We start from the raw sequence: 24,508 nt of genomic DNA, 5'->3' as shown, positions 1-24,508 counted from the left end.
CCTGTGAAATGTAGTTGTGTCATTTGTAATTACTGGTTCACTTGAGGACATATAAAGTGCAACCTCGATATAACACACGTCTTAACGCAGTTTCGGATACATCACAAGTATGATCATGTCCCAAAAAACAAATTACGAAAAAAGTAATGTGTTCAAAGAACTAGCAGTTTCATATTGGAAACTGGAAAAAGTGAATACTGCTCTCGTATATACTGTACATCCTACTACCGTATTTCCAAGATTGGAAATTAACTAAAAATTGGCTGTATATTTGCTTCGACAAATTCAGTATTCAGTTGCAGAGTAATTTTTATAAACAATAGAACTCATCAGAGTTCTGTTGACACCTAGTTTCTCCCCTCAGCTAGAGAAGCAACAAAAGTGCATATCAGTGGAATGCTAATTACAAACAGCTACCTCTCGAGGGGAATATGGCTACTTCATCAAATGAGTTACATTAATTACAAAGAAAATTTGTAAATAACAGCACGTGACATCCTTTCTTCAACTAGAAGTTACACTTAGGATAGCAAAAACTGCTGAGGGCTAAACTAGACAAATACATATGAAGTGACAAGTGATTTTCGAGAGAAATTGCATGACTTCACTTCGGCACTATAATAGGACAGTTTGGTTTTGATTTAGTTTTCTCAAAACATTGCTAATTCTAGGGCATCAAAAATAAATAGAGCAAAATTAGTAAATCAGTAGGACTGAAGTAATAGCCACAAAAAAAAAAAAAAAAAAAAAAATTATACAGTTGAAGAAAAGTTAGATTAAAGAAAGAGTTAAGAGTGATGAAACAAAATGAAGTATATTTCATGAGTGCGGAATTCCAGAAGGAATGGTCAGCAGCTGGAAGAAAGAGGAAGAAAAATTGTGTTTATTTGTAGACGCTGCAGAAGATGAAGTAAGCCTCAAAAGAAGGTTAGTTAGTTAGTTATTTGGTTTTTAGGAGCATTAGCAACTAAGGCCATATTGCTCCGGGATATGCGGTGATCATTCCCTGACCTTTCCACATCCTCCGTATTTGGTGGTGACGGGCTCGAACCCCGGTCTAATCAAGAAGCATGTGCTATGCACTGCTGCTCCTTCCCACCTGGCTACGGAGGCGCCTAGTCTCAAAAGAAGGAAAACTAGATTTTGTGAAAACAGGGATCTGGACCAATGCTTATTTCAGGAGAGGTGTAGTTTAGGAATATCAATAAATGGAGTAATTTTGAAAGCATAAGCTACTTGGTGGAGATGACGACACATTTAAAGCTTTTGAAGGGTAGGATATCCCAGGTTAGTCTTGTAGGTAAATCTGCATTTAGTGATATTACAGCAGCATTTAGTGATATTACAGCATGAATTTCTGCATAATGTGATTGAAGTTGGTTATTTCACAGATGAACAGTTATACAACTGTAAAGAAACAGATATAAACTTCTCCCCAACAAGTCACTGGATATTAAACAAGCACCCAACAAAGCAGGCATGAAAACTAACCAAGAGAGAATTACTATGTTACTTTGTGCAAACAAGACTGGATATCACAAACTAAAACCATTGTGCATCTGTTATTTGTTTGTTATTTGGTTTTTAGGAGCATTAGCAACTAAGGCCATATTGCTCCAGGGATATGCGGTGGTCATTCCCTGACCTTTCCGCATCCTCCATATTTGGTGGTCACGGCCTCGAACCCCGGTCTAATCAAGAAGCGTGTGCTACGCACTGCTGCTCCTGCCCACGGAGGCGCCCCATTGTTCATCAGTAAATGTCAAAGTCCCTGGTGTTTTAAGCATGTCAACATAAAATCTCTACCTGTGATTTATAAAAATAGCTCTAACGCTTGAATGAAGAGTGATATTTTTGCTTCATGGTTTGAAAGTGAGTTGGTACCACTGGTGAGACACCACCTTCCAAATATCTTGATTAAAAGGCTCTGTTACTGTTGGATCACTGACATTCTTCATTGTCATTGGATCATTCTTCAGCTGATGTCCTCAAACTGAAAGATGGCAAGATCAGAGTTGTGTTTCAATCAAGGAACACAACTGTGCTAATTCAGCCCCAAATTAGAGCATTATTCAAGCCTTCAAAAGCCTCCTATCATGGTGAGCTATTTGCTGGTGTTGTGAATTCAGAAATTCTAGAACTTGAATTTCTGAAAACATTAACACCGAAAGAAGTTGCATACAATATTCTGTTAGTGTGGGAGAAAGTAAGCTCAACAGCAACCAAAAACTACTGGAAAAAATGTATTAGAAAAGACAGATCACTAATAATAACCTTGAATTAGCAGTATATTCAGTACAAGAAGCAAGGGTTGTTTGTAATAAACTTGGAAGTCTTGGATTAAGGTGGATGTATAAGCTCCAGTTGCACATTACCTGAGTGAGGAAGAAATTGCAGCTTCTGTGAACAGTGGCAAGAAAATCAACAGAAGGCCAGTGACAGAGGAAGTAACTCTGAATATAATGTGGGTGACTTGTGTAAGGAAAAAGCACCAGAAATTAACAAAGTGCTGTTTGAAAACATTAATGAGGTCATGGTTGGTCAGAATGTTTAGTCTGTATACTCATAAAACATTAGTAAATAAAGTATGTAAGTATTTATTTACTAAGTAAAGTGCATTTATGTTAAAAAGAACTGGGGGGGGTTAAAATTTATTAAGCTGTAATACGCTTTGCTTATAACGCCGATATTAAAGTTGTCACCTGACACCCATGTTATAATGAGGTTACACTGTTTCTAAAAACTTCTCTACTCACAAAGACTATAAGAATATATACTTGAGCTGTGAATACCCTACTGCAGGATACACTGTGCTCTGAATCAGTGGTGCGCAAATTTATTTAGCTTGCAACTCCCTTTATTAAATATAAATAGAAGGAAAGGGATGAATAAGATTGGACCACTTAACATAGATGGGTGACTATTGATGATCATGCTCAAGTAGCTGATAAACTGAATGAGTATTTTGCATTTACATTCACACATGAGGAGTTATTCAATGAGAGGAGTGCCAGAAGTTTATCAAATGCTAACAGAGAGCTAAGTGATTTTGTAATAATTGAGAGAAAAGTGGAGGAGAAATTGTTAAAGTTAAATATAAGGAAGGCATCTGGGTTGGATGGGATCTATCCAGTTTTATTAAAGGAGGCAGCAAAAGAAGTAAGCAAACCCTTAGCCATAATTATGAGAGCTTCCCTGGATGCAGAGGAGGTCCCCATGGACTGGAGGTGTTCAAAAGTTGACACAAGTAACTACAGACCTGTTAGTTTAACTTGTGTTCCAGGGAAAATAATGGAATCACTGGTTAAAGAAGCACTGCAGGATCATCTAGACAAGACTGCAGTAATAGTTAAGACACAGCATGGGTTTGTTAGAGGGAGGTCTTGTCTGACCAATTTGATTGGATAATATGATGTGGTCACAAAGGAACTGAATGCCAAAAATAATTCTGATATCGTATACTTGGATTTCAGGAAAGCTTTTGATACCGTTGCACATGGATAATATGATGTGGTCACAAAGAAACTGAATGCCAAAAATAATTCTGATATTGTATACTTGAATTTCAGGAAAGCTTTTGATACTGTTGCACATGGAAGACTGCTGTACAAATTGGAGAGGTATGGCATTAAGGGTAAGTTCCTACAATGGATAAAGGGATGGTTGAATGGGAGATGACACAAGTGATAATCAATGGACACTGCTCTTCATGGGCAAATGTTATTAGTGGAGATCCCCAGGCTTCGGTGTTAGGCCCATTGTTGTTTTGTATATTTATCAATGATACTGATGAAGGCATATCAGGTTTAATGTCCTAATGTCCAAATTTGTAGATGATACAAAGGTTGACAGGGTTGTTAACGACAGTAAAGACAGTATGCTACTCCAACTGGATCTAGATAAGTTGGGCAAATGGGCTGAGAAGTGGCAAATGAAGTTTAACATTGACAAATGCAAAGTACTGCATATGGGTAGCAATAACTGAAGAGAAACATACCTGTGTGGTACTACACTCAGGGAAGTGGAAAGTGAAAAAGACCTGGGGGTATTTGTGCAGTCAAATATTAAGTTCGCTGAGCAGTGCAGATGGGCTGCCAGGGAAGGTCATGGAGTCTTGTCAATGATGTATAGTAATTTTGCTAGCAGGGCAAGGGAGGTGATTATCCCATTATACAAGGCAATGGTAAGGCCACACCTAAAGTATTATTATTATTAATATCATTTTATTTCCACATCAGTGTGCACCTCTGGAACAGCCTGGTTCGGCTAGAAGGGTGCACATTATGCAAATTCCAGTTGAATACATTCATTGGAATGTATTCAACTGTAATTTACATAAAAAGGCAAAAATCAATACATAAAATAATAAACAATAAAATAAATAAATAACAAACAATAAGATAAATAAATAACAAACAATAAAAAACACAGTGGTGAATCCAGGAAAGCCTTTGCAGGGAATTCTTTTCACACAGCGTTTATTGTTCATGTTTATAGAGTTCTTTCACTATGTCCTGTCTATAGCACTTCGACTGCAGAAAGATGAGGCATACATTCCAAATGTATTTGCCGGGAACACTGACCTAAGGTATTGCACATTTTGCAGACAAGATTGTAGACTAAGTGTTGAACTGTGCCGGGTTCTTTGTGAGGTCGGAGGGTTTGCAGAAACCTCCCAGGTATCAGGTGAATCCATTTGGTCGCATAGAAGTTGTGCCAAGGTGTGTAGATTCCTCTCTTTGACTATGGTTTCCCAGGGTTTCATGTCCAGGTTTGTATAGAGCACACTCCTAGAGATGGTGAAAAGGTAGCCCATCTTCCTGTTTAGCCATCTCAGGAGCCAATATTCAACCCCCAGAAATCTCTTCAGTTGAGTAGAGGAAACTCCTAACCAGAGTACCGAAGTGTAAAGCGTATGGGAATTAAATTTCTTTGGATGTATTCCAGGAGGAACTCTCAAGGACTAAGGCCGACCAACTCTTGCCGGATTGCCCAGTACGCCGCAAGAGTTTTTAGCCTGGCCATCTTGAGGTGGTCTTTGAAAGTAAGCCCATCATCCCACTTCAGCCCCAAATCCGTGTGAGAATGAACCTTTTTAATGGTGGCCTCATTTAGTGTGAGCGTAATTTCATTAATAGTCCTCCTTTTTGTGAAAGTCACCTGAGCTGCTTTTTGAGGATTCAGTTTAAGTCCCAGATGTCTTAGATAATCCTGGAGCTCGAACAGTACTATCTGATTTTCATAGGTGACTGCCTCAGCTTTTGCTGGATCATCGGATGTGACCAGAACCTTAAGATCATCAGCATATGAAATGAAGTTTGGGTGCTTTGCAAGGAAGGGCTCTAGTGCCGTGGAAAAAAACCACGATGAGAGAACTCCTCTTTGTGGGATGCCGACATAGGTCATGGTGGTCATCTTCAATTTGTGATCATATTTAATAAATATTTGCCTGTTGATGAGGAGTTAATGGAGGATAGCAAGAAGATTACCTTCGATTCTGAAATAATGCTTCAGAATTTTAAATAGCTCTGTTGTGATGAGTGTGTCGAAAGCTACTTGTATGTCTAGGAATAAGATTTCAAGTTGTTTCTTTGAGTTAAGGGCTTTTTGGATTGCCCAGCTAGTCATTAACAGATTTGAAAGCGTAGACCTCCTAGGAATAACAGTATGAAGATGCTGTGGACGCCCATAAGCAGTGATCGACTAAGGTGGACTGTAGTAGTCCACAGGAAATAGAGATTGCTCTGTAGTCTCTGGGATCTTTTGGTTTATTACTTTTTGGAACTGGTAAAGCTTGGTATACATTCCATATTGTCAGTGTGATACCAGTCTCAAGGATGTGGCTTGAAGAGGTGATGTAACAGGTCAACCACATAGAAACTGCATATTTTAAGAATAAAGAGGGGAAATCCGTCGGGACCAACTGTAGATTTATTGGAAAGGCTGTTTATTGCTTTCATAATCATTTCCCTTGATACCTTAACATGCGCAAGCTCGATCCTGGCCTTATCTGTGATGGCCACTACAGAGAGGGCGGATGTTTTTCCTGGTCAGAGTGGAAGGTTGCCTGTGTCCACAGTTTTATCGTTTCTTCATCATTTCCACCTGACGACCATGTGTGGAAACAATACGCTTGGAATGCCTAAGTCTTCTCTGGATATATATACAATGTGCCTTTTTCTGAACACGCAGGAAATTCGCTCTGTTTATTGTAAGGGATTTGATCTAGCATGGAGCCAGACTTTTTCCAGGTTCTGTAGGCTTTTTGCTTTAGATTAAAAGCCTCTTTCGTTTTGGAGTTGAACCACCACTTAGTGTTTGAGGAGATTTTAAATGTCTTCGATGCACCAATGAGAGAAATGTGTCTCAATTCGTTAGAAATGGAATTAATTGCCTCTTCCACTGGTTTGAAGCAGAAATTATTCCAATTAAATGCTTTAAGTTCAGTGAGGAAAACATTTGGCCTGACTAGGTTGGTTGAAAACATAGTTACTGTTTGTACCTGGTCCACTGGTTTGGTCGCAGCGACTGAAGTTGCAGGTGCTTATGCAATTTCAAACACTATTGGTAGGTGTTCCGACACGAATTTGGAGTTATAGCGAATGATTTGTATTTGTTCCCAAATTGTGGTAGACGCTGTCCAGGACTTGATTTCCTCTGGTCAGTGGTGTATTCAGTGGGATGAGCCCCCAGGTCTGCATGGCATCATCCATGTCTTGCCTTACATCCTTGTACCTTGGCAGAGGCAGGTTGAAATCTCCTAAAACGGTTGTTGTTTGGATATTGGGGCACAGATGAGCAGACATCCATGAGATAAGATCCTCTCTGATTGATGAGGTGTGTCCTGGTGGGAGATACACAAAGCAGATTTGGATCCTTTTTTCATTATTGTTGAAAATTGCAGTGATTGCTTCATAGTTTGATGTTTTACTGCTGTAGACATGTATCTGCCAGAAAGAGGTCTTGTAGAAGATGGCAACACCACCTCCTCTCTTATCCTTTCTGGAGTTTGCAATATATTGATAATGAGTGGACGAAAGGAGCAATCCAAGTTGTTTTCCCTCATTAACCCATGTTTCCGAGATGCAAATGAAATCAATGTCTTCCTGAAGGAGCAGGGTTTGCAAGGTATGTAGCTTGTTAGCAAGGCTCCTAACATTTGCATCTTGTCAATTGATTACTATTGGTGTACACTAGGGGCTTTGTGGTTGGTATCTTCTTTTGTTTCAATGAATGGCTTAATTGAGGTACCTGTCGGCCATACTGCTGGGTTGAGCACCTCGTGCAGATGTGCCCGAGGGCAAGATAGAACAAACGAGGAATGTGATGGGTATTTTGTTTTAATGGCTGTAATATCAGGCTGTAATAAGCTCTATGTCCAGGAAGCTTTTTATAGCAGTGGCCTGGGTAGTAGGCGCCAACCTAGTGATGAACAGCTTGGTCCACGAAGTCACTGCTGTGATGTAAATTTTGCAAACTTGCCTGAGCCGGAGTTTCCATGGACATTTCTGTGTGTTGAGTACGCTTAGTAGTTGAATTAAGGGTGTCTGTTCCGTCTGGATCTGGCATGGTGCATCTGGTAGACCTGTCCACGTTTGTGCTAGCAACTGCTGTCTGAACTACTTGTGCATAAGATCTGGTGGGTCCCTTGGCGTCAATCCGGGGTTTATGTACTGCTCGCTTGGCAGGGGAAGAGAGGGCTGAATTAGGGTCTCTACAGTGACAGCCGAAGGCTCGTCCAAGTTCTGTCGAAGGAGTAGTTGTTATAGGGGAGTTGGGTAACTGGTCTCCCTGTGAATGCGTGTTGCGGGAGGGGGGGGTGACCGAGGTGCCCGTTTGGGTGGCATCTGGTCACTGTGATTTTGCTGGTTTTCTACAGGTTGGTTGGTGGGGTACATTGGACCTGCTCTGTTGTCAAGTTGTCTGGCATGAGGCTCTATCTGTGTGCTTCTCTCAGCATCAGCTTTGTATTTGTATAACTTAACAAGTTCCTGTGATGATAGGACATTGGTAATGACCGAGGTATCACCCAGTTTGGAGAGCTCTGTTAGGTTAACTAGGTCCGTGGCCAGAAATGTCAGATCCTTAATTTGTTTTCTGAGCAGAAGTAGCTCATCTCTAATTTCCGCATTCTGAATTTTGAGTCGATAATTATCGCTCAGAAGTTTTGCCAGATTCTTTTTCATCAGTTTCACCATATCTTCAAGATTGTGCCCCTAAAGTTGTGAGGAGAACGACCCTGGTAGGTAATTTCCTGTGTGAGATGAATATTTGATGCAAGAGGGAGGGTGGTTGGGACAGTTTTCAGCTCTTCCCTAACAACTGGAATTTCGAGGTAGCATGTCTGCTTAGCTGGCTTCATTCGTGTTCCTTGTTCTGTAGAGAGAACCTGATGCTCGCCTATAGTCATTCTTTTCACATGACTCTTTTTCACCTGATCATGCGGCACAATACATAGCCTCATTGTTGCTGGTCAGCACCTCACGCGGAATTTCATTCTCATTGACAGCTACGTGGTCCTCTGAGTTGCACAGGGTAGCAGGCCTGAGAATACTGTTTTCTTCACTGGCTCTTGACGGAGATGTTGACTTGTCTGTTTTCGTGGAATTATTAGGTTCAGTTACCTTTCTCTTCAATTTCGTCCTTTTATTTAATGGTAGTTTCTGATTTACAGGTGTTTTTGCATTCTTGGCATAGGTAGGATTTTCACTTAGCAATTGTATTGTCAATTTCGAAAGATTATTGACATAGCACACCCCGAAGCTGACACATTGTATAGTAAGCGATGCAAACTTTTGACATTGGCTGCAAGTGCACATACCGGGGGATATGCCTTTTTTCTGAGTAGGACTTGGCATATTTAAACTCCGCCAAGTTATACTGTAGTGGTATTAGAATATCTTTCTTTCCATGATTTTAGAATTAAGCTCAGAATGCGAGTTTTCAATACAATTTGCCACAGTGACAATTAGCAGATTTCCTTGAGATTGCAGGCCTTTAGGCGTGGAGGTAGAGACCACTTGGGAATTGACTGCACTGACTGATTAAGGGATTTAATCAAGTAAATTGTGTGACAACCTTGACCTTGGGCAGTTCTACATTAACTGTAAGCCATACTCAGGAAATGTTTCACTGTAGATATGTATTATAAACAACAGAAAAATGACCATAAAGATTTACCTGTCAGAGATAGTTGGACGATAGCTCCATCAATGGATTGCTGACACTACAAGGAATCTTCTGGTATTAGATTCATCATGGTGCTCTGTTTTGAACACTATGTTTGTGGCACTAAATGCGGAGCAACCAAATGCGTGGCCACATGAAAGAAACAATTTTGTGTACAGGTCTGGAGGCCTCGTTTTAGGAAGGATGTAGAGTTGCTAGAATGAGTACAAAGAAGGGCAACAAGATTGGTGAGGGGAACAAAGGGGTGCTCTTACCAAGAAAGGCTTAAGTTCTGCAAATTGCAGCACCTGGAGAGTAGGCACATGCGAAGTGATCTGATTGAGGTGTATAAGGCCTTGAATGGGTTGAGCAAGCTGAATGATGATGGGATTCTTCCTCTTGCTCAGATTAAGAACCTGAGGGGCACAGTTTCAAATTGAGGAAAGACAATTGTAGAATAGATGTGCGGAAATTTCCTTTAGCCAGTGAGTAGTTGATTGGTGGAACAAACTTGCATCTTTTGTTGTGGAAGTTGATAGCCTTCCACAACAAATGGGATGAAACGCTTTTTATGTACCTCAATGCTTGCCTCAAATAAATTTAAGGCTCAGCTGGACAGGCATTTGGAATGAATGGAGGGGTGAAATAGGATTGGTTTTTTTTTTTTTTTTTGCTGATGCTGCATAAGCTTGCTTTCTTGCATCATATGCCTCTACTAATGCTAATGCTTGTTTGTTTGAGAATTTTTTAGGCGCATGGGCGTGTATGGCCATAGTGCACCACTAATGCTAATAAAATTGATGCGACCCCTCAATGTAAAGCCCGAGGTAGGATGACCAGATTTTTAGAGAAGAGAAATGGCATTTTATAAATTATGTAGTAGAAAATGTTTTTCAAGTACTGAGAAAGGAATAAAAAAATTGTTTCCTTTTTAATTTACACATTAAAATAATTATTTAATATTGTAATTGAATACAGCAAAAACAACAAATCAAATTCAGGGGCTCACATCTGGTGAGTATGGGCTTGGCACACCCAGGGTCCTGAGCTGGATATCATCATTCTTCTCTTTCTTGGTGATTTCCTTTTACTTCTCTCTCTCTCTCTCTCTCTCTCTCTCTGGGTTACAGGGTAAATAATTTTTTTTTTTTTTTTTTGGCTGGTGCAGTATAAGCCTCAGGCTTTCTTGCACCTTATGGCTAATAATAATGATAATGATAATTCTTATTCTTCAGTTGAGATTATAAAAGAATAAAAAATGAACAATTACAAAACAAAGCAATTAATCAGAAGGGACGAACCTGGATATCTGACAATATTTGGTCCCTATTTTGTGCAGTGTTTGAAATTACTAATCTCATGTCATCTTCTGGATCAAGTCTGGAATGCTTTTTTATTTTTATAGCTGTTAATTTTGAGAAATATATATAGACCCTCACATAAATATGTAGACCCGAAAGGTAGCAAGTGTGTATCACCATTTTCAACAATTCTGGCCACACGTCTCAAAGAGAAAGCCAAAATTTTTCCCAAGTAGTCTTGAAAAGAGCATGTAATGCTTTATCAGATGACAGGTCGGTAAGATTTTCCTTTTACTGAATGGTAATTTTGGGACATGAAGAAATTTCAAAAGCAAAGGGATCATGAATCCAATACAACTTTTTTTTTCTGGAGATACAGTAAATCATTTGGAAAAATTCTTATTAGCATTGTTAAGTGGGTGGCAATGATATCCCTAAACTGTAAAATGTCAATATTATAACAAAATCAGAAAAGCATCGGACCATTTCAGTATTATTACGCTCAAATTCAGTTTCCCAAAGATTAAGCTTCCCTTTGAAAGTTTCTAATTTATCACTGAGTATTAATATATTTGTTCCCTGTCCTTGAAGGCTTAAATTTAAATCATTTAGTTTTTCAAATATATCAGCAAGGGAACTAATTTTTCCAAGCCATTTTTGATTTGTAAACAATTGAGAAAGGTATTTATTTTTATCCGATAAAAACAAAACTTCATGTTTGAGGTCAAAAAGACGTCGCAACACTTTACCACTGGACAACCACCTAACTTTTGTACATAAAAAGCGTTTCATCCTATTTCATTAAAAAGCATTGTGAAAAGTCTGCTATTTAAGCTTCTATTTTTAATTAAGTTGATCGCACTTATCGCATCTTTCAAAACTTCATGCAAATCAGTTTGCATTTCCTTTGCTACTAATGCTTCCCTATGTACCGTATAATGCAATGATTCAAAACTATATTTGGAGCAATTTCCTTTACTTTGCCTTTTACACGTCCTTTATTTTATCCTGTTAATGCAGCAGCACCATCAGTACAAATCACAAAGCAGTTGTTCCACATTAGATTATTTGTTTGAAAGAAAATATTTATAACATGAAAAATCTTCTCGCCCGTCATTCTTCCTTCCAAAGCTTTGCAAAATAGAAAATTCCCTAAAATATCGCCCTTGTAGCAGTATCACACATATACAATAAGTTGAGCAAGGTTTTAAATATCTGTGAATTCATCTAACTGTATTGCAAAAATTAGACTTTTTCTCAATTGATAAACTGAATTTTATGTTGTCCGCGATAATGGTAATAAGCTACGAGATTGCTGGATAGAAGAATGGTATTTAAATTGTTGTTGTACTTTTCTCCATGCGTAATTGAAATCATTTTTACAGCAGCAGGGAGAACAATAGATTCAGCAAAAGTATGTGGTTTCAAATTTTTTCCTACTAAATACAAAACTTCTGACAATGATTTTAAAACTTTACAAGGAACTGCCTTAGGTTTCTTCATGAAAGATTTCAGACCTTGTATGGCGTTGGCGTGTGTTTTGAAAAAAGATTTTTTTTTTTCATTAGCTCTCGATGCTTTGTATGCAAGCGTCTTTTTCATTTAATAGGTTTCACGATTTTGTTAGCCAGTTTTTTGTAATATATTATGCACAAAGGACATTGCTCATCATCAACAACACTAAGTAAAGTCGTACTCCATAAATTCTTGATATTTTCTATTCTTTTTCATTCTTTTTGATTTGGAATATGATGGCTCTCTACCAGAAATTGGCAGTTGCACTACACTTGAAATAATGTTAGTGTCCAAATTTTCACATGATACAGTTCATACCCTTTCAGCTTCTGAAGTATCTGTAGTAACATTATTGTCGTAACTCCTTGACTGTTTTGTTCTGATTACCCAATTGTCCATGGTAAAATATATTTTATTTTTCTTCTTAAAAACAACGATAATATAAAAATTAGCAGAAGAATGAAAAACACATTCAAGTTGACTTGAAAGCACTGAATTACGAAGCAGAATAAAGTGTGCGTGCAACAGACTTGCTATTTACTGCCACCGCATATTTGCACCTCTTTTTGCTGTAGGAAGCACAAATTAAGAGCTAAAGGAATTACCATTCAGCAATTGAGAAGTATTTATATATACTGAAGTCACACTAGTTAGCTGCTTTCTGTGTCCATAGCCAGTGAGCAAATTATTTAACAGTTTTCTTAGCTTTTATGTACACAATAACTAATTTTATTTAAAAATTGCCGCGACCCCTTTAATTTATCCCACGACTCCTCTGGGGGTTGCGCCCCCATAGTTTGCATACCACTGTTCTAGACAGATCAGAGTAAATATGCATTATATTACTATTGCCGACCGGGCTAGCTGGGTGGGTAAAGTGCCTGCCTGGCAACCCAAAGGTCGCGGGTTCGAATCCTGCCTCGGGCTTGGATCAGAGTACTGCAAAAACCTTGGGAGGTGCATTATGGCCACAGAATCCACTGTGCCAGCAAAACAAAAAATAAAAAAAAATATTACTATCCATTACCATGTTGACATTCACTTCCTTTAAGGTACATATAATGTGTTGGTTTTATTTATTAAATTAGTCAGAATACTATTTAATAAACAAAGCTCAATTTACCTTTAACACTTTCATCTGAAGAACTTTTTCTAGATGACCAAGTTGATGAGTCTCCGCTGCTGCCTGGATGAAAATAATAATTATAAAGAAATAAAATATTAGTGTATAAGTACCGTAGTTTTGTATAAATAAATATATAATAAAGTTTTGATTATCTGAGTGTCAGGCAGGTGAGATTTCATGTTATCTAGAATAAAAACTTTAAGTATTAAAAAATTCACAAAAAAAGCAAAAACTATAGTGAACCTTAATAAACATCTTTGTGTGAAAGGCATAAACTATTAAATCTTAAACTATTAAATTTTAATTTAATAACTCAATGCAAATTTCATGTTTTGGGAAAATTAAATAGTTATTGGTTTCTTAAAACAAATATATCCCATAAAAGATTCGAATCTAACTAGATAACCAAATTTCATATTTGTAGATGATGTTTAGATCACACATTGGAAGCTATTATTTGGTCTATTAAGAAAGAAAGAAAGACAGGATGACAAAACAAGAAACAACACAGAAATAAAGCTGTAGTCAACCACTTATACTACTTTTGATAGCAAGCTTGAAGATTTTAAATATACATGAAACTTTCAAATCTGAACAAAGAAACAGATATCTTTTTTTACCAGAAATGAAGTGTACAAAACTGAACACTAAATAAATGGATGCTACTCTAAAATTAAAATATCTTTTGATATAGGAAGACCTAAGTAACTGCACATGAGGATCGACTCACTTGTGACAATAAATGGATTGCACTGTACTACTTGTGGTGAGCAAAAAATCTTTGCAAGATCCAGTAACATACAAATTTTATTAAAAGATGTCACCTAATTAGAGGAACAATTAAGATAATGTCATTGCCTGTTGTGTGACAAAACAAAAAACTGGAGATCAATACAACAATACCCCGCATAGCACTGATAATTGGTACCGAAACTGTACAGGTGAAACCATGCTGATTAAGGTATAATTATAATGGGTTTTAATCGAATGCTTACCAGAGAAATAGTCTATAAACAAATTATAATAAATCTATAAACAATTTGCAGTTGATAGCCAATTAAAAGGATTTGAAATTAAAAATATTGCATAAATTTTATTAATTAAAGTTATTTAATTAGTTATTTTATAATAACTAATTAAATACATTATAATATATTTATAATATATAACATATATATTATATGTATATTATAATATATTATAATAACTATAATTATATTATAATAACTATATTAATTAACTAATTAATAAAATAATTAAATATATTAACTAGTTAATATATTTAATTATTTTATTAATTAGTTAATTTCATTAACATCTCTAATTATGTTACATCATTAGAGATAAGAAAAAAAGCTGTTTATTTCAATAATAAAGTCCGGTGAAGTTGTCTCTTCTTTTTCTCAGTGTACAAGTTTTTGTAGCATAAAAACCAATCTTGTAAAATTTGCCGTATCTTGATGCTACGTTCAATCCGGATCTCCATTTGACATGTTCGCCTTGCAGAACATGTCAAACCCCCCCCCCCCCGAAAAACTTTCTCCAATTCTTCTGTTGAAAATTCTTTTGGTGCCACATCAGAATTGTTTTCCTCTTCTTCATACGCAATTTGCTCATTAATTTCAAGGAGAGTTACATCATCTAAGTCGCATGTGCAAATGAGTCAATGCAGTCATTGAATGCAGTACATTGGCAGTGTCAAAAAGTTTAAAATCCCAAGTCTTTTCTGATCTTCACAGTGTCTTTGGCAATTGTCTGAATTTGTAATTCAAAACCAGTGAAATAATTTGCCAAATGGGGCAAAATATGCTGCCAAACAGAACCTAAGGGGGCATAAATTCAAATTAAGAAAAGACAGATGTAGAATAGATGTGCGGAAATTTGCCTTTAGCCAGCGGGTGGTTAATTGCTGAAACAAACTTCCATCTGTCGTTGTGGAAGTTGATAGGTTAAATAAATTTAAGGAGGAACTGGACAGGCATTTGGAGTGAATGGTGTGGTTTTTTTTTTTTTTTTTGGCTGATGCTGCATAAGCTCATACAATTGCTTTCTTGCATCACATGCCACTATTACTACTACTATATATATATATATATATATATATATTCCCTCCTGTCATTTTTTTTTTCAACATCACCTCATAAGTATGAAAAAAATAAATAAATAAAAAAAGCGGAGACTGTCTGCGCTTAGTATTATTAATAGCTACATTTTCAACATCACCTTTAGGGCCTGGAAAGATAACGGTTCTACAACATCAAATTTTGCAGCTGCAGGCACAGAATATATTATCCATTTCTGTAAAATTGAATTTCCCAGAATTGTTAACTCCAGTGGAACCAGGACCATTTGTCCTTGTGATTTTTGTCTGCAGCCAGATGTATGGGAGTATGCACAAATCACAAGGACAGATGATTTTGGTCCTACTGGAAGTTATAATTCTGGGAATTCAATCATTAGAGAAATGGGGAATACAGGTAGCCTTCGATTTACACCGGGGTTAGGTTCCTGGGGGACAGGTTCAAATGGAACCCTTTATATCACGGAGTCAATGGGAAATCTCAGGGTTAGGTTCTGTGCACCAAACATTTTACCTACCCTTTTCAATACTGGAGTATTTAAAGCTCAGAAATAAACTTTTTTTAATTAAAAAAGTGTTTTATTTTTAACCTACATAAATATAATAGTATGTACATGTAAATAAAAAATAAATTAATACATACATAAAACATTTTGACAGTGGCCATAATGCCAAAGTTTTAGTTGGCTTTTGAAGGTCCTGGTTGAAAGATTGCCTTTTTTTGAAGAAAGGATCAAGTGTTGATTGCCTAGATTTCTTCCTTCTTTCTTTAAGAATTTCAAAATAAGGGTTTAGGGTTGATATGACACCCCTTTTAACTGTGGTACTCCTCTCCCAGTCGTGATCAATGTCACAGAGCTCATTAGTGAGGGACTCTATACTTGCAAGAATCTGTTGTAGATCACTGGTCTTCATAATTTTTAGAGGAGAGTCGTCTTCTTTCTCTTCCTCCTGCTGTTGGCTAAGTTCTGCAGCTAACTCGTCAAGGTCGTCATTTGAAAGAGTCTCTGCATGACTTTTCAAGAGCCCAGTTACATCACCAAATGTAACTTCTTCTAACCCTGCCTCTTGTACTAGCTGACGGATGTCTTCTACAACATTCTGTTGTGCTCGAATCCTCTGAAGTCATGCATGAAATCTGGGAAAAGTTTATGCCATACTCCATTTAGACAATGACAGTCATTTCTTGCCAGGCTGTGTTAATGTGATTGATGTCCTTTAAGACATCAAACGACTGCCAATATTCTCTGATGGTAATGTTGGACATGTCCAAAGCTTTTACCATTTATGTAAATGTTTGCTGTAGGTAATAAAGCTTTAAAGGTGGCTATTACTCTCTGGTCCATGGGTTACAAAACTAATGTTGTATTAGGGGGCATGTAGACAACATTAACTTTAAGGAGTGTTCTGATTTCACCCAGTTTTGTAAGATGCCCAGGGGCATTGTCCAAAAGAATAATAGCCTTGGTTGGTAAATTTTTGTCATTGCAGAATTTGAGAACAGTAAGTCAAAAATGTACCAATCCAAGAAGAGATCCTGTGTCACCCAAGCTGTCTTGTTTGACTTCCAGTACAGGCAACATGGCTTTGTTTAAGCCTTTCATAACATGTGGTGTTTCTGAGTGGTGGTAGTGGTAGTAGTAGTAGTGGCATGTGATGCAAGAAAGCAAGTGTATGAGCTTATGCAGCATCAGCCAAAAAAAAAAAAAAAAAACCACAACACAGGACTCTACACCTCAACTGGGTGGAAGAACATCAGCAATGGACTGTGGATGATTGGAGACGAGTCTACTGGTCTTACGAGTCCTGTTTCCGGTTATTTCGAGCAGACAGGAGAGTGGCATATCTGGCAGAAACCGCACAAAGCCATGTTGTTGTTGTTATTTGGTTTTTAGGAGCATTAGCAACTAAGGCTATATTGCTCCAGAGATATGCGGTGGTCATTTGCTGACCTTTCCGCATCCTCCGTATTTGGTGGTGACGGGCTCGAACCCCGGTCTAATCAAGAGGCGTGTGCTATGCACTGATGCTCCTTCCCATCTGGCTACAGAGGCGGCCACAAAGCTATGCACCCATCAGGTCACCAAGAAACTGTTCGGGCAGGTGGACAGTCGGTAGTGGTCTGGGCCATGTTCAACTGGCACACATTGCAACCTCTGGTACGTCTAGACGCATCTCTGAATGGTCCAGGTTGTGTCCATCCCTGCAGACCATCTGCATCCCTTCATGGTCATCGTGCACCCACAGGGCAATAGACTCTTCCAGCAGGACAATGCACCTCCCCACAGAGCCATGGTGACTAGAACATGGTTCGAAGAGCATTCCACAGATTTTACCACCATGGAATGGCCTCCCCGTACATCGGACATAAATCCTGTGGAGCATCTTTCAGATGCTGTGGAAAGGTCCGTTTGAGCTTTGGATCCTCCACCCAGGAATGCGACGGAATTATGGACAGCAGTGCAGCAAGCATGGATGGATGGATGGAAATACCTGCGGAACTATTTCGTGAACTAGTGGACTCAATGTCTCGCCGTGTGACTGCCCTTATCTGGGTGAAAGGTGGGCCTACTCATTACTAGGTAGGTATCTAGTGATTTCTGTCCACTCAGTGTACTACTGCACTTCTGTATTACCCATCTGCCTATATTCAGGCTCAGGGTTATATTCAGAAGTTTTTAAATAGATTCAAAACAAGGTTAAATAAACATTGTCACAAAGAATTTCAATTTGGTAAATTATAGTATTATCTCTAACACATGGTATAATATTATTTCTAACACATGGTATGGTATTATTTCTAATATATTGTTAATGTAAATTAGCTTGTAGCTGTTAAAGTGCCCCACAAAATATGAAGATACAGTATTTTCCAACCTATTTTTTAAAGTTCAATAAAATTATTTTATCTTTTATTATTATTAGCCATATGGTGTATGGAAGCCTGAGGCTTTTGTTGCACCAGCCAAAAATAAAAATTATTGAGTTACAGAGAGAGAGAGAGAGAGAGAGAGAGAGAGAGAGAGAGAGAGAGAGAGAGAGAGAGAGAGAGAGAGAGAGAGAGAGTGTGTGTGTCAGAAGTAGAAGGGAATCATCAAGAAAGAGAAAAATAATAATATATCCAGCTCAGGACCCTGGGTGTGCCAAGCCCATACACACCAGATGTGAGTCCCTTTTAAAGTTCAATAAAATTATTTCATCTGTATTATATTTTAACTTGCATCTCTAGATTATTTACCGTATTTCCCCATGTATATGACGCACCTTTTCCAAAAAATTTGGGGTCTAAAAACTAGGTGTGTCTTATACAGTGGTTGTAGATTTTTTTACTTGCCTTTCCCGATTTTTCGCACTTGTTACCGGTATATTAGGTTACGTTTTTCCACGTTCTGCCCAGAAATATCTCAGAAAAGATTTATGTACAGTGCTGAATTCAAGTTAAAAGTGATCCAGTTTGCAAAAGTGAATGGAAATCGTGCTGCTGAACGTAAGTTTGGTCCTCCTCCAACTGAGAAAACAATCCGAGACTGGCTACGGGAAGAAGAAACCCCTACTGAAAACACCACGGCAGAAGAAGGCCATGAGAGGCAAGTCATCAAAATGGCCTGATTTAGAGAGGGAATTGAAGATATGGATTGAAGAGCAAAAGGCAATTGGAATTCCTGTGTCCACAAAGATGGTTCAGCATGAGGCAAGAGGAATTTTTCATGAAAAAGAAGTTACTGATTTCAAAGGAGGACACAATTGGTGCTTCAAGTTCATGAAACGGAATGGACTAAGCATGCGTACACACACCAGACTTGCCCAAAAGGTGCCTGAAAGCTATGAGCAGAAGGTCCTTGAATTTCATCATTTTGTCATTCAATGTCGGAAGACACATCAGTTTGAGTTGGGACAGATTGCAAATATGGACAAAGTCCCCCTTCAATTTGATGTCCCTAGTAACAGAACTGTTGATAAGAAGGCGGTGAAAACTGTAACTGTGAAGACAAGTGGACATGAAAAGAGCCATTGTACAGTTGTTCTAACTTGTTGTGCCGACGGAACGAAGCTGCCTTCTATGCTGATTTTCAAATGCAAAACAATGCCAAAAGAAGACATTCCTCGAGGAGTGATTGTCCACGTTCATGACAAGGGTTGGATGGGATTTGAGAAAGTTTGGAGCAGGAGACCAGGTGGGCTCTTATGCAAATCTGCCCTATTGGTGCTTGATCAGTTCAGGGCACACATAACAAAAAACACAAAGAAGATAGCTGTAGAGCAAAAAACAAAACTTGCCGTCATACCTTGACATCCCAGCTCCAACCACTTGATATCAGCATTAACAAACCCTTCAAAGCTGCCATGAGAGACAAATGGAACCAATGGATGAAGTCTTCTGGGGACAATTTGACACCAGCAGGAAGAGTGAAGAAACCAACTGTAGGAGAAGTTTGTACCTGGGTGAAAAGATCCTGGGATAATATCAAGATTGAGATCGTTGTCAAGTCATTTAAGAAGTGTGGCATTTCAAAATCCATAGATGGAACTGAGGACGAGGCAATATATGAAGACAGTGATTCGTCATCAGACACAGATGAGGACAAGCTAATGGATGGGAGTTTTGACAGTGATGAGGAGTTGTATGAATTTTATGAATAAAACTTGAGTTCAATAACTTTATGTAATACATTTTTTTTCAAATTTCGGGCCCCAAAATGAAGGTGCGTCTTATACATGGGGAAATACGGTATGTACACAAAAGTGAATTAACGTGAAGAAGAATTAACTTTTTAGTATTGTATTCAGATTCATGAAGGGGCATGAGCCCTAGGGTTACTAGATGTCAGAAAACTTTTAAGAAAATTTAAAATAAAAATCAATGCATAAAAAGCTAGCCACCTTTGAGATAACTGAAGGCTGAGGTCGTGTGGGGTTTGAGGTGAGTAGGTGTGCAATGATGCAACTCAATGTCGAGTGTGCCATTATAAGATGCACCTTATCTGCTAAGATATTAGTAATAATACTGGTAAAGTGATGCAAGGAAACAAACTTATACAGCAACAGCCATTTAAAAAAAAAAAAAAAAAAAAGGGAAACTTTCACCAATCTCATCTCCCCAATAATTTGTCCAATCCTTCTCTAAATTTATTCAAATTACCCACTCTCAATGCCAGGTGGATTGGTTCCAACAATCAATTACTCCGGCTGAAAAGCAAATTTCTGCATATACATCCTTCACACAACCAGTTTCCAACTTTTGCAAATTTAAATTAATATCCCCTTGTTCATGCACCATCCAAATAGAACATAAAGATTCCAATAGCATTTAGTTTACTAAGCCCTTACAGCATTGAATTTACTCAACTGTCAAAGCCTTAAACACTTCAATTCAGCAACTGCACCTCTCAGATGCTTGGTTTGACATTGTAATTTACAGAACAAATCTTTCCTGGTAAGAATACCCTTTTTGTGCCCTGGGCCAATTTTGTTGCTCCTATCTACATTCTCTCCAACAGTTCTACATCCTTCCTAAAATGAAGTTTTAAGATCCGCATGAAGTACTCAAGATGCAGCCTAACAACTGCTCCACATATAGGAAAATAACTTCTTTGTCTGTACTGGCAAAACTCTTGTACACCATTGATAGGACTACATGCACTATACTGGCAGCTTGTTTATACTACATGTCAGACTATATAATAATTTCACTCTCCACCATCTTGAGTGTGTCATCGCCCAACTGATATGTTATTCTGGGATTACTGCTACCAAAATGCACTGCCTTGCATTTATCAATGTTAAACGTTATTTCCATTTTTAAGCCCATCTGCTCAGTTTATCCAAACCTCACTGGAGTAGTATACCCTGATTACTATCATTAACACTATGCCCATCTTTCTATCATCAGCAAACTTTAACATTAACTTGATATGCTTACACCACTATTGTTTAATGAATATTAAAAACAGTACAAGGACAACACTAAATCCTGAGGGACTCCACTCATAATATTAGTCCATGATGAGTAATGGCTATTAACAGCCACTCTGTCTCCTCCCACCCAACTCAACCATCCCTTTATTTATAGCAGTAACTTGCTCCCCAATCATCAGCAAATCTGGAAGGGGGACTCTAAGCCTGAGCAAATTGGATCAAATACTATGATTTTAATTTGTTGCAACTCAATATCCTAAGAAAAGAAGATAGTTAAAGGGTAAATTCTAGCATTAGTAGAGGTATATGATGCAAGAAAGCATCAGCTAAAAAAAAAAAAAAACCACCCCTTCCCATTTCACCTATCCATTCTCTCCAAATGCTTGTCTAGTTCGACTTGAACTTATTTAAGTTGTCGACTACCACTACAACAAATCAAAGTTTGTTCCAACTATCAACCATCCGCAGACTAAAGGCAAATCCACACATCTATTCTGCAACTGTCCTCTTTCAATTTGAATTTATGTCCCCTCAGACAATTAACCTGGGCAAGAAGAAGAATCCCATCAGCACTGAGCTTGCTCAAACCATTCAAGGCTTTATACACCTCAATCAGATCACCTCGCAGGTGTCTAGTCTCCAGACTGCAATTTGCAGAACTTAAGCCTTTTTTCGTAAACTTAAGTGAATCGAACAACCCTTTGTTCCATTCACCAATCTCTTTGCCCTTCTCTGTACTCGTTCCAGCAGCTCTACATCCTTCCTAAAATGAGGCCTACAGACTTGTATGCAGTACTCAAGGTGTGGCCTGACCACTGCCTTATACAAGGGGACAATGACCTCATTATTCCCGCTAGCAAAATCCTGTATATCACTGATAAGACACCACGAGCTACTCTTGTAACCTCTCTGCAGTGCTCAAAAAACTTCATATCTGACTGCACAATTACAGTTGGTATGTTACTCTGGGGTTACTGCTACCCCACGTAGTAATTAACATTTGTCAGTGGATGCACTCCCTTACATTTTATGTATTTCTTAACTAACGGAATAACACCTCCTCCCTTCCTATCCTGTCTAGCCTTTCTAGACAGGATAGGAAGGATAGGATTTGGGGAGTACACATTATACTCCCCAAATTCCAATTCTGCATTCCTTATATCTCTGTGACACCACATCTCTGATATCCCAACCATACCTGCATTTGATGTCTTGACCAGCACCTCAAATTCATCAAATTTATTTACTAAACTCCTAGCATTTGTATATGTGAAAGCATTTGCACTCCTAGCATTGATGTACATTTCTAGTTTAATTTTGCATGCAAGCATTGGCATTCCTAGCATTGGTGTACATTCTAGTTTAATTTTAAATTACTGTCAACCACATTTATCATCGCTATTATACATCCCCTCCCACCAGAAAAAAAATAAAATTTACTGAAATCTAAATATATGAAGTCAAAATTATTATTTGCATCTAGTTCTTTGTGGCTACATCACAGCAGGTAAACAAATTTGATCAGACAGGGCTGATTTTAACAAATCGATGATGTCATGACTGGATAGCCTGGTTTTCCTGTCAAGATGATCCTGCATTACTTCTTTAACCACAAATTCCATTATTTTCCCTGACGCAGAAGTCAAGCTCAAGAGGTCGGTAATTCTTCACTTTTCCCTTTGGGAATAGTTAAGGCATTTTCACATCTCCAGTCCCTAATGACTGGAAATGCACACCCTTCAAAACCAAGAATTTTCTAATAAATATGGCTAAAGGTACACTTACCTCTTTTGCTGAGCATATTTAACATAGGTAAAGATCAGAAATGCAGATCTGAAACTGGCAAACGTTTGCTTTAACACCTGGACCACCAGAGCTGATATTATATATATACATTTATACTAGAATTTTTACAGTCATCATAAAGAGTATCTAGTCAAAATATAACATAACTTTAATGGACCTTACAGCCTTAGGTTACCAAACTACAAGTAATTTTTAATATGCAATTAATTAATATTAGGCTAAATTTTATTCAATATTAATTCATATTTAGGCTAAATTTTGAAAATGATTTTTAGATTCATTAAACAAAAAGAAACAAGCCACAGTAATTATCACAGCTACAACTCAGCTTTACGGCCAGATTGAATTACTAATAGCTTGGCACCTCCGTAGCCAGGTGGGCAGGAGCAGCAGTGCATAGCACACGCTTCTTGATTAGACCGGGGTTCGAGCCCGTAACCACCAAATACGGAGGATGCGGAAAGGTCAGAGAATGACCACCGCAAATCCCCGGAGCAATATGGCCTTAGTTGCTAATGCTCCTAAAAACCAAATAACAAACAAACAACTAAGTAATAGCTTGCAGAATCACTATTTTTCAATCCTCCCCCTCAAAATATGGATCTGATAATAACAATAAAAAGTTCTGTAAAGAAAATAGGAGGAAACTAAGATTAATTTTATTGCACTGTAAAAATAATGAAAGAATGCTTAGAGACTAGCTAATATATTTTCCTACAAATGGATATGCCTACCATTACATTTGCAAAACTATTTGCAAGCAGCCTTAAGCAGAAATGGTTTATGCACTGGAAACATACTTTATTATGCTAAAAGAACATGAGAATTCTTTTCCTCATAGAGACAAGCTGTTTGCAATATTGTTGTGTTAGGTCACTAAAATCTAATCACATCCACAGTGTCATAGCTTCCCAATATTCATCAGTAAAATCTGATTAACACTGTACTGGGTATCTACAAATATATGGAAATTCTTGTGAACATTTAACAGACAGTAGTTGAAGCATTTCAAGAATTAAGATTAGATATCCAATCTTATTGGGCAGTCCTCCAACAATGCAAAGCAACATGGCTGGAAAATATACTGGTCTGAAAGTCAGAATAAAATAATTAAGTCCTATGGCAGAATTTGTATAGGTAGAAAATAATTTATGTGGTAATGATTACTTTAGCGCCTTGAAGAGATTTTATGTCTTCTTTTAATCATCAACCCACAGATGATGAAATAGTAATAGCTAAACCTGGTCCAAAAATTAAATGTCTAAAATCCATTTCCTAGACAAGATGGTTAGCAGATGCTGAAGCACTACTCTTAAAATTGAAGAAAGGAGAAAAAAATGACAGTAGTATGGGATTCAATACAACAAAGAACTCACAAAGAATTTCCTTCAAAACTGAGAAAATGTAACTTCCTATAATTTTCAGCCATTTGACCACACTTCTATCCAATACTAAGGGACAATTTCAGCACCTGCAAAAAAGAAGCTACCCTATTATTATTGCCTAATATTCAAAACAAAGAAACTAGGATAGAATAATCCTAAGAGTCACTGTTTACCTGACTGATGTTAAAATTGACTCCAAAGCATAATTTAT

General features: G+C 37.8%; 1 protein-coding gene across 3 annotated transcripts in view; it reads right to left on the bottom strand.

The window, feature by feature from the left end:
• The window catches only part of Sap47 (Synapse-associated protein 47kD), a 207,274-nt gene that overhangs the window by 31,110 nt on the left and 151,656 nt on the right, over window positions 1–24,508 (bottom strand). For all 3 annotated transcript variants that reach the window (XM_090379020.1, XM_090379022.1, XM_090379019.1), the window contains exon 6: window positions 13,108–13,170. In XM_090379020.1, coding sequence (XP_090235146.1) covers window positions 13,108–13,170 — 63 coding nt within the window. The remainder of the gene's footprint in view (window positions 1–13,107; window positions 13,171–24,508) is intronic.

Source organism: Mastigoproctus giganteus, chromosome 8 (genome assembly GCF_048544385.1).
Source record: "Mastigoproctus giganteus isolate SK-2022 chromosome 8, ASM4854438v1, whole genome shotgun sequence".
Lineage (NCBI taxonomy): Eukaryota > Metazoa > Arthropoda > Arachnida > Uropygi > Thelyphonidae > Mastigoproctus > Mastigoproctus giganteus.
This window is presented reverse-complemented; position numbering and strand designations above follow the sequence as displayed.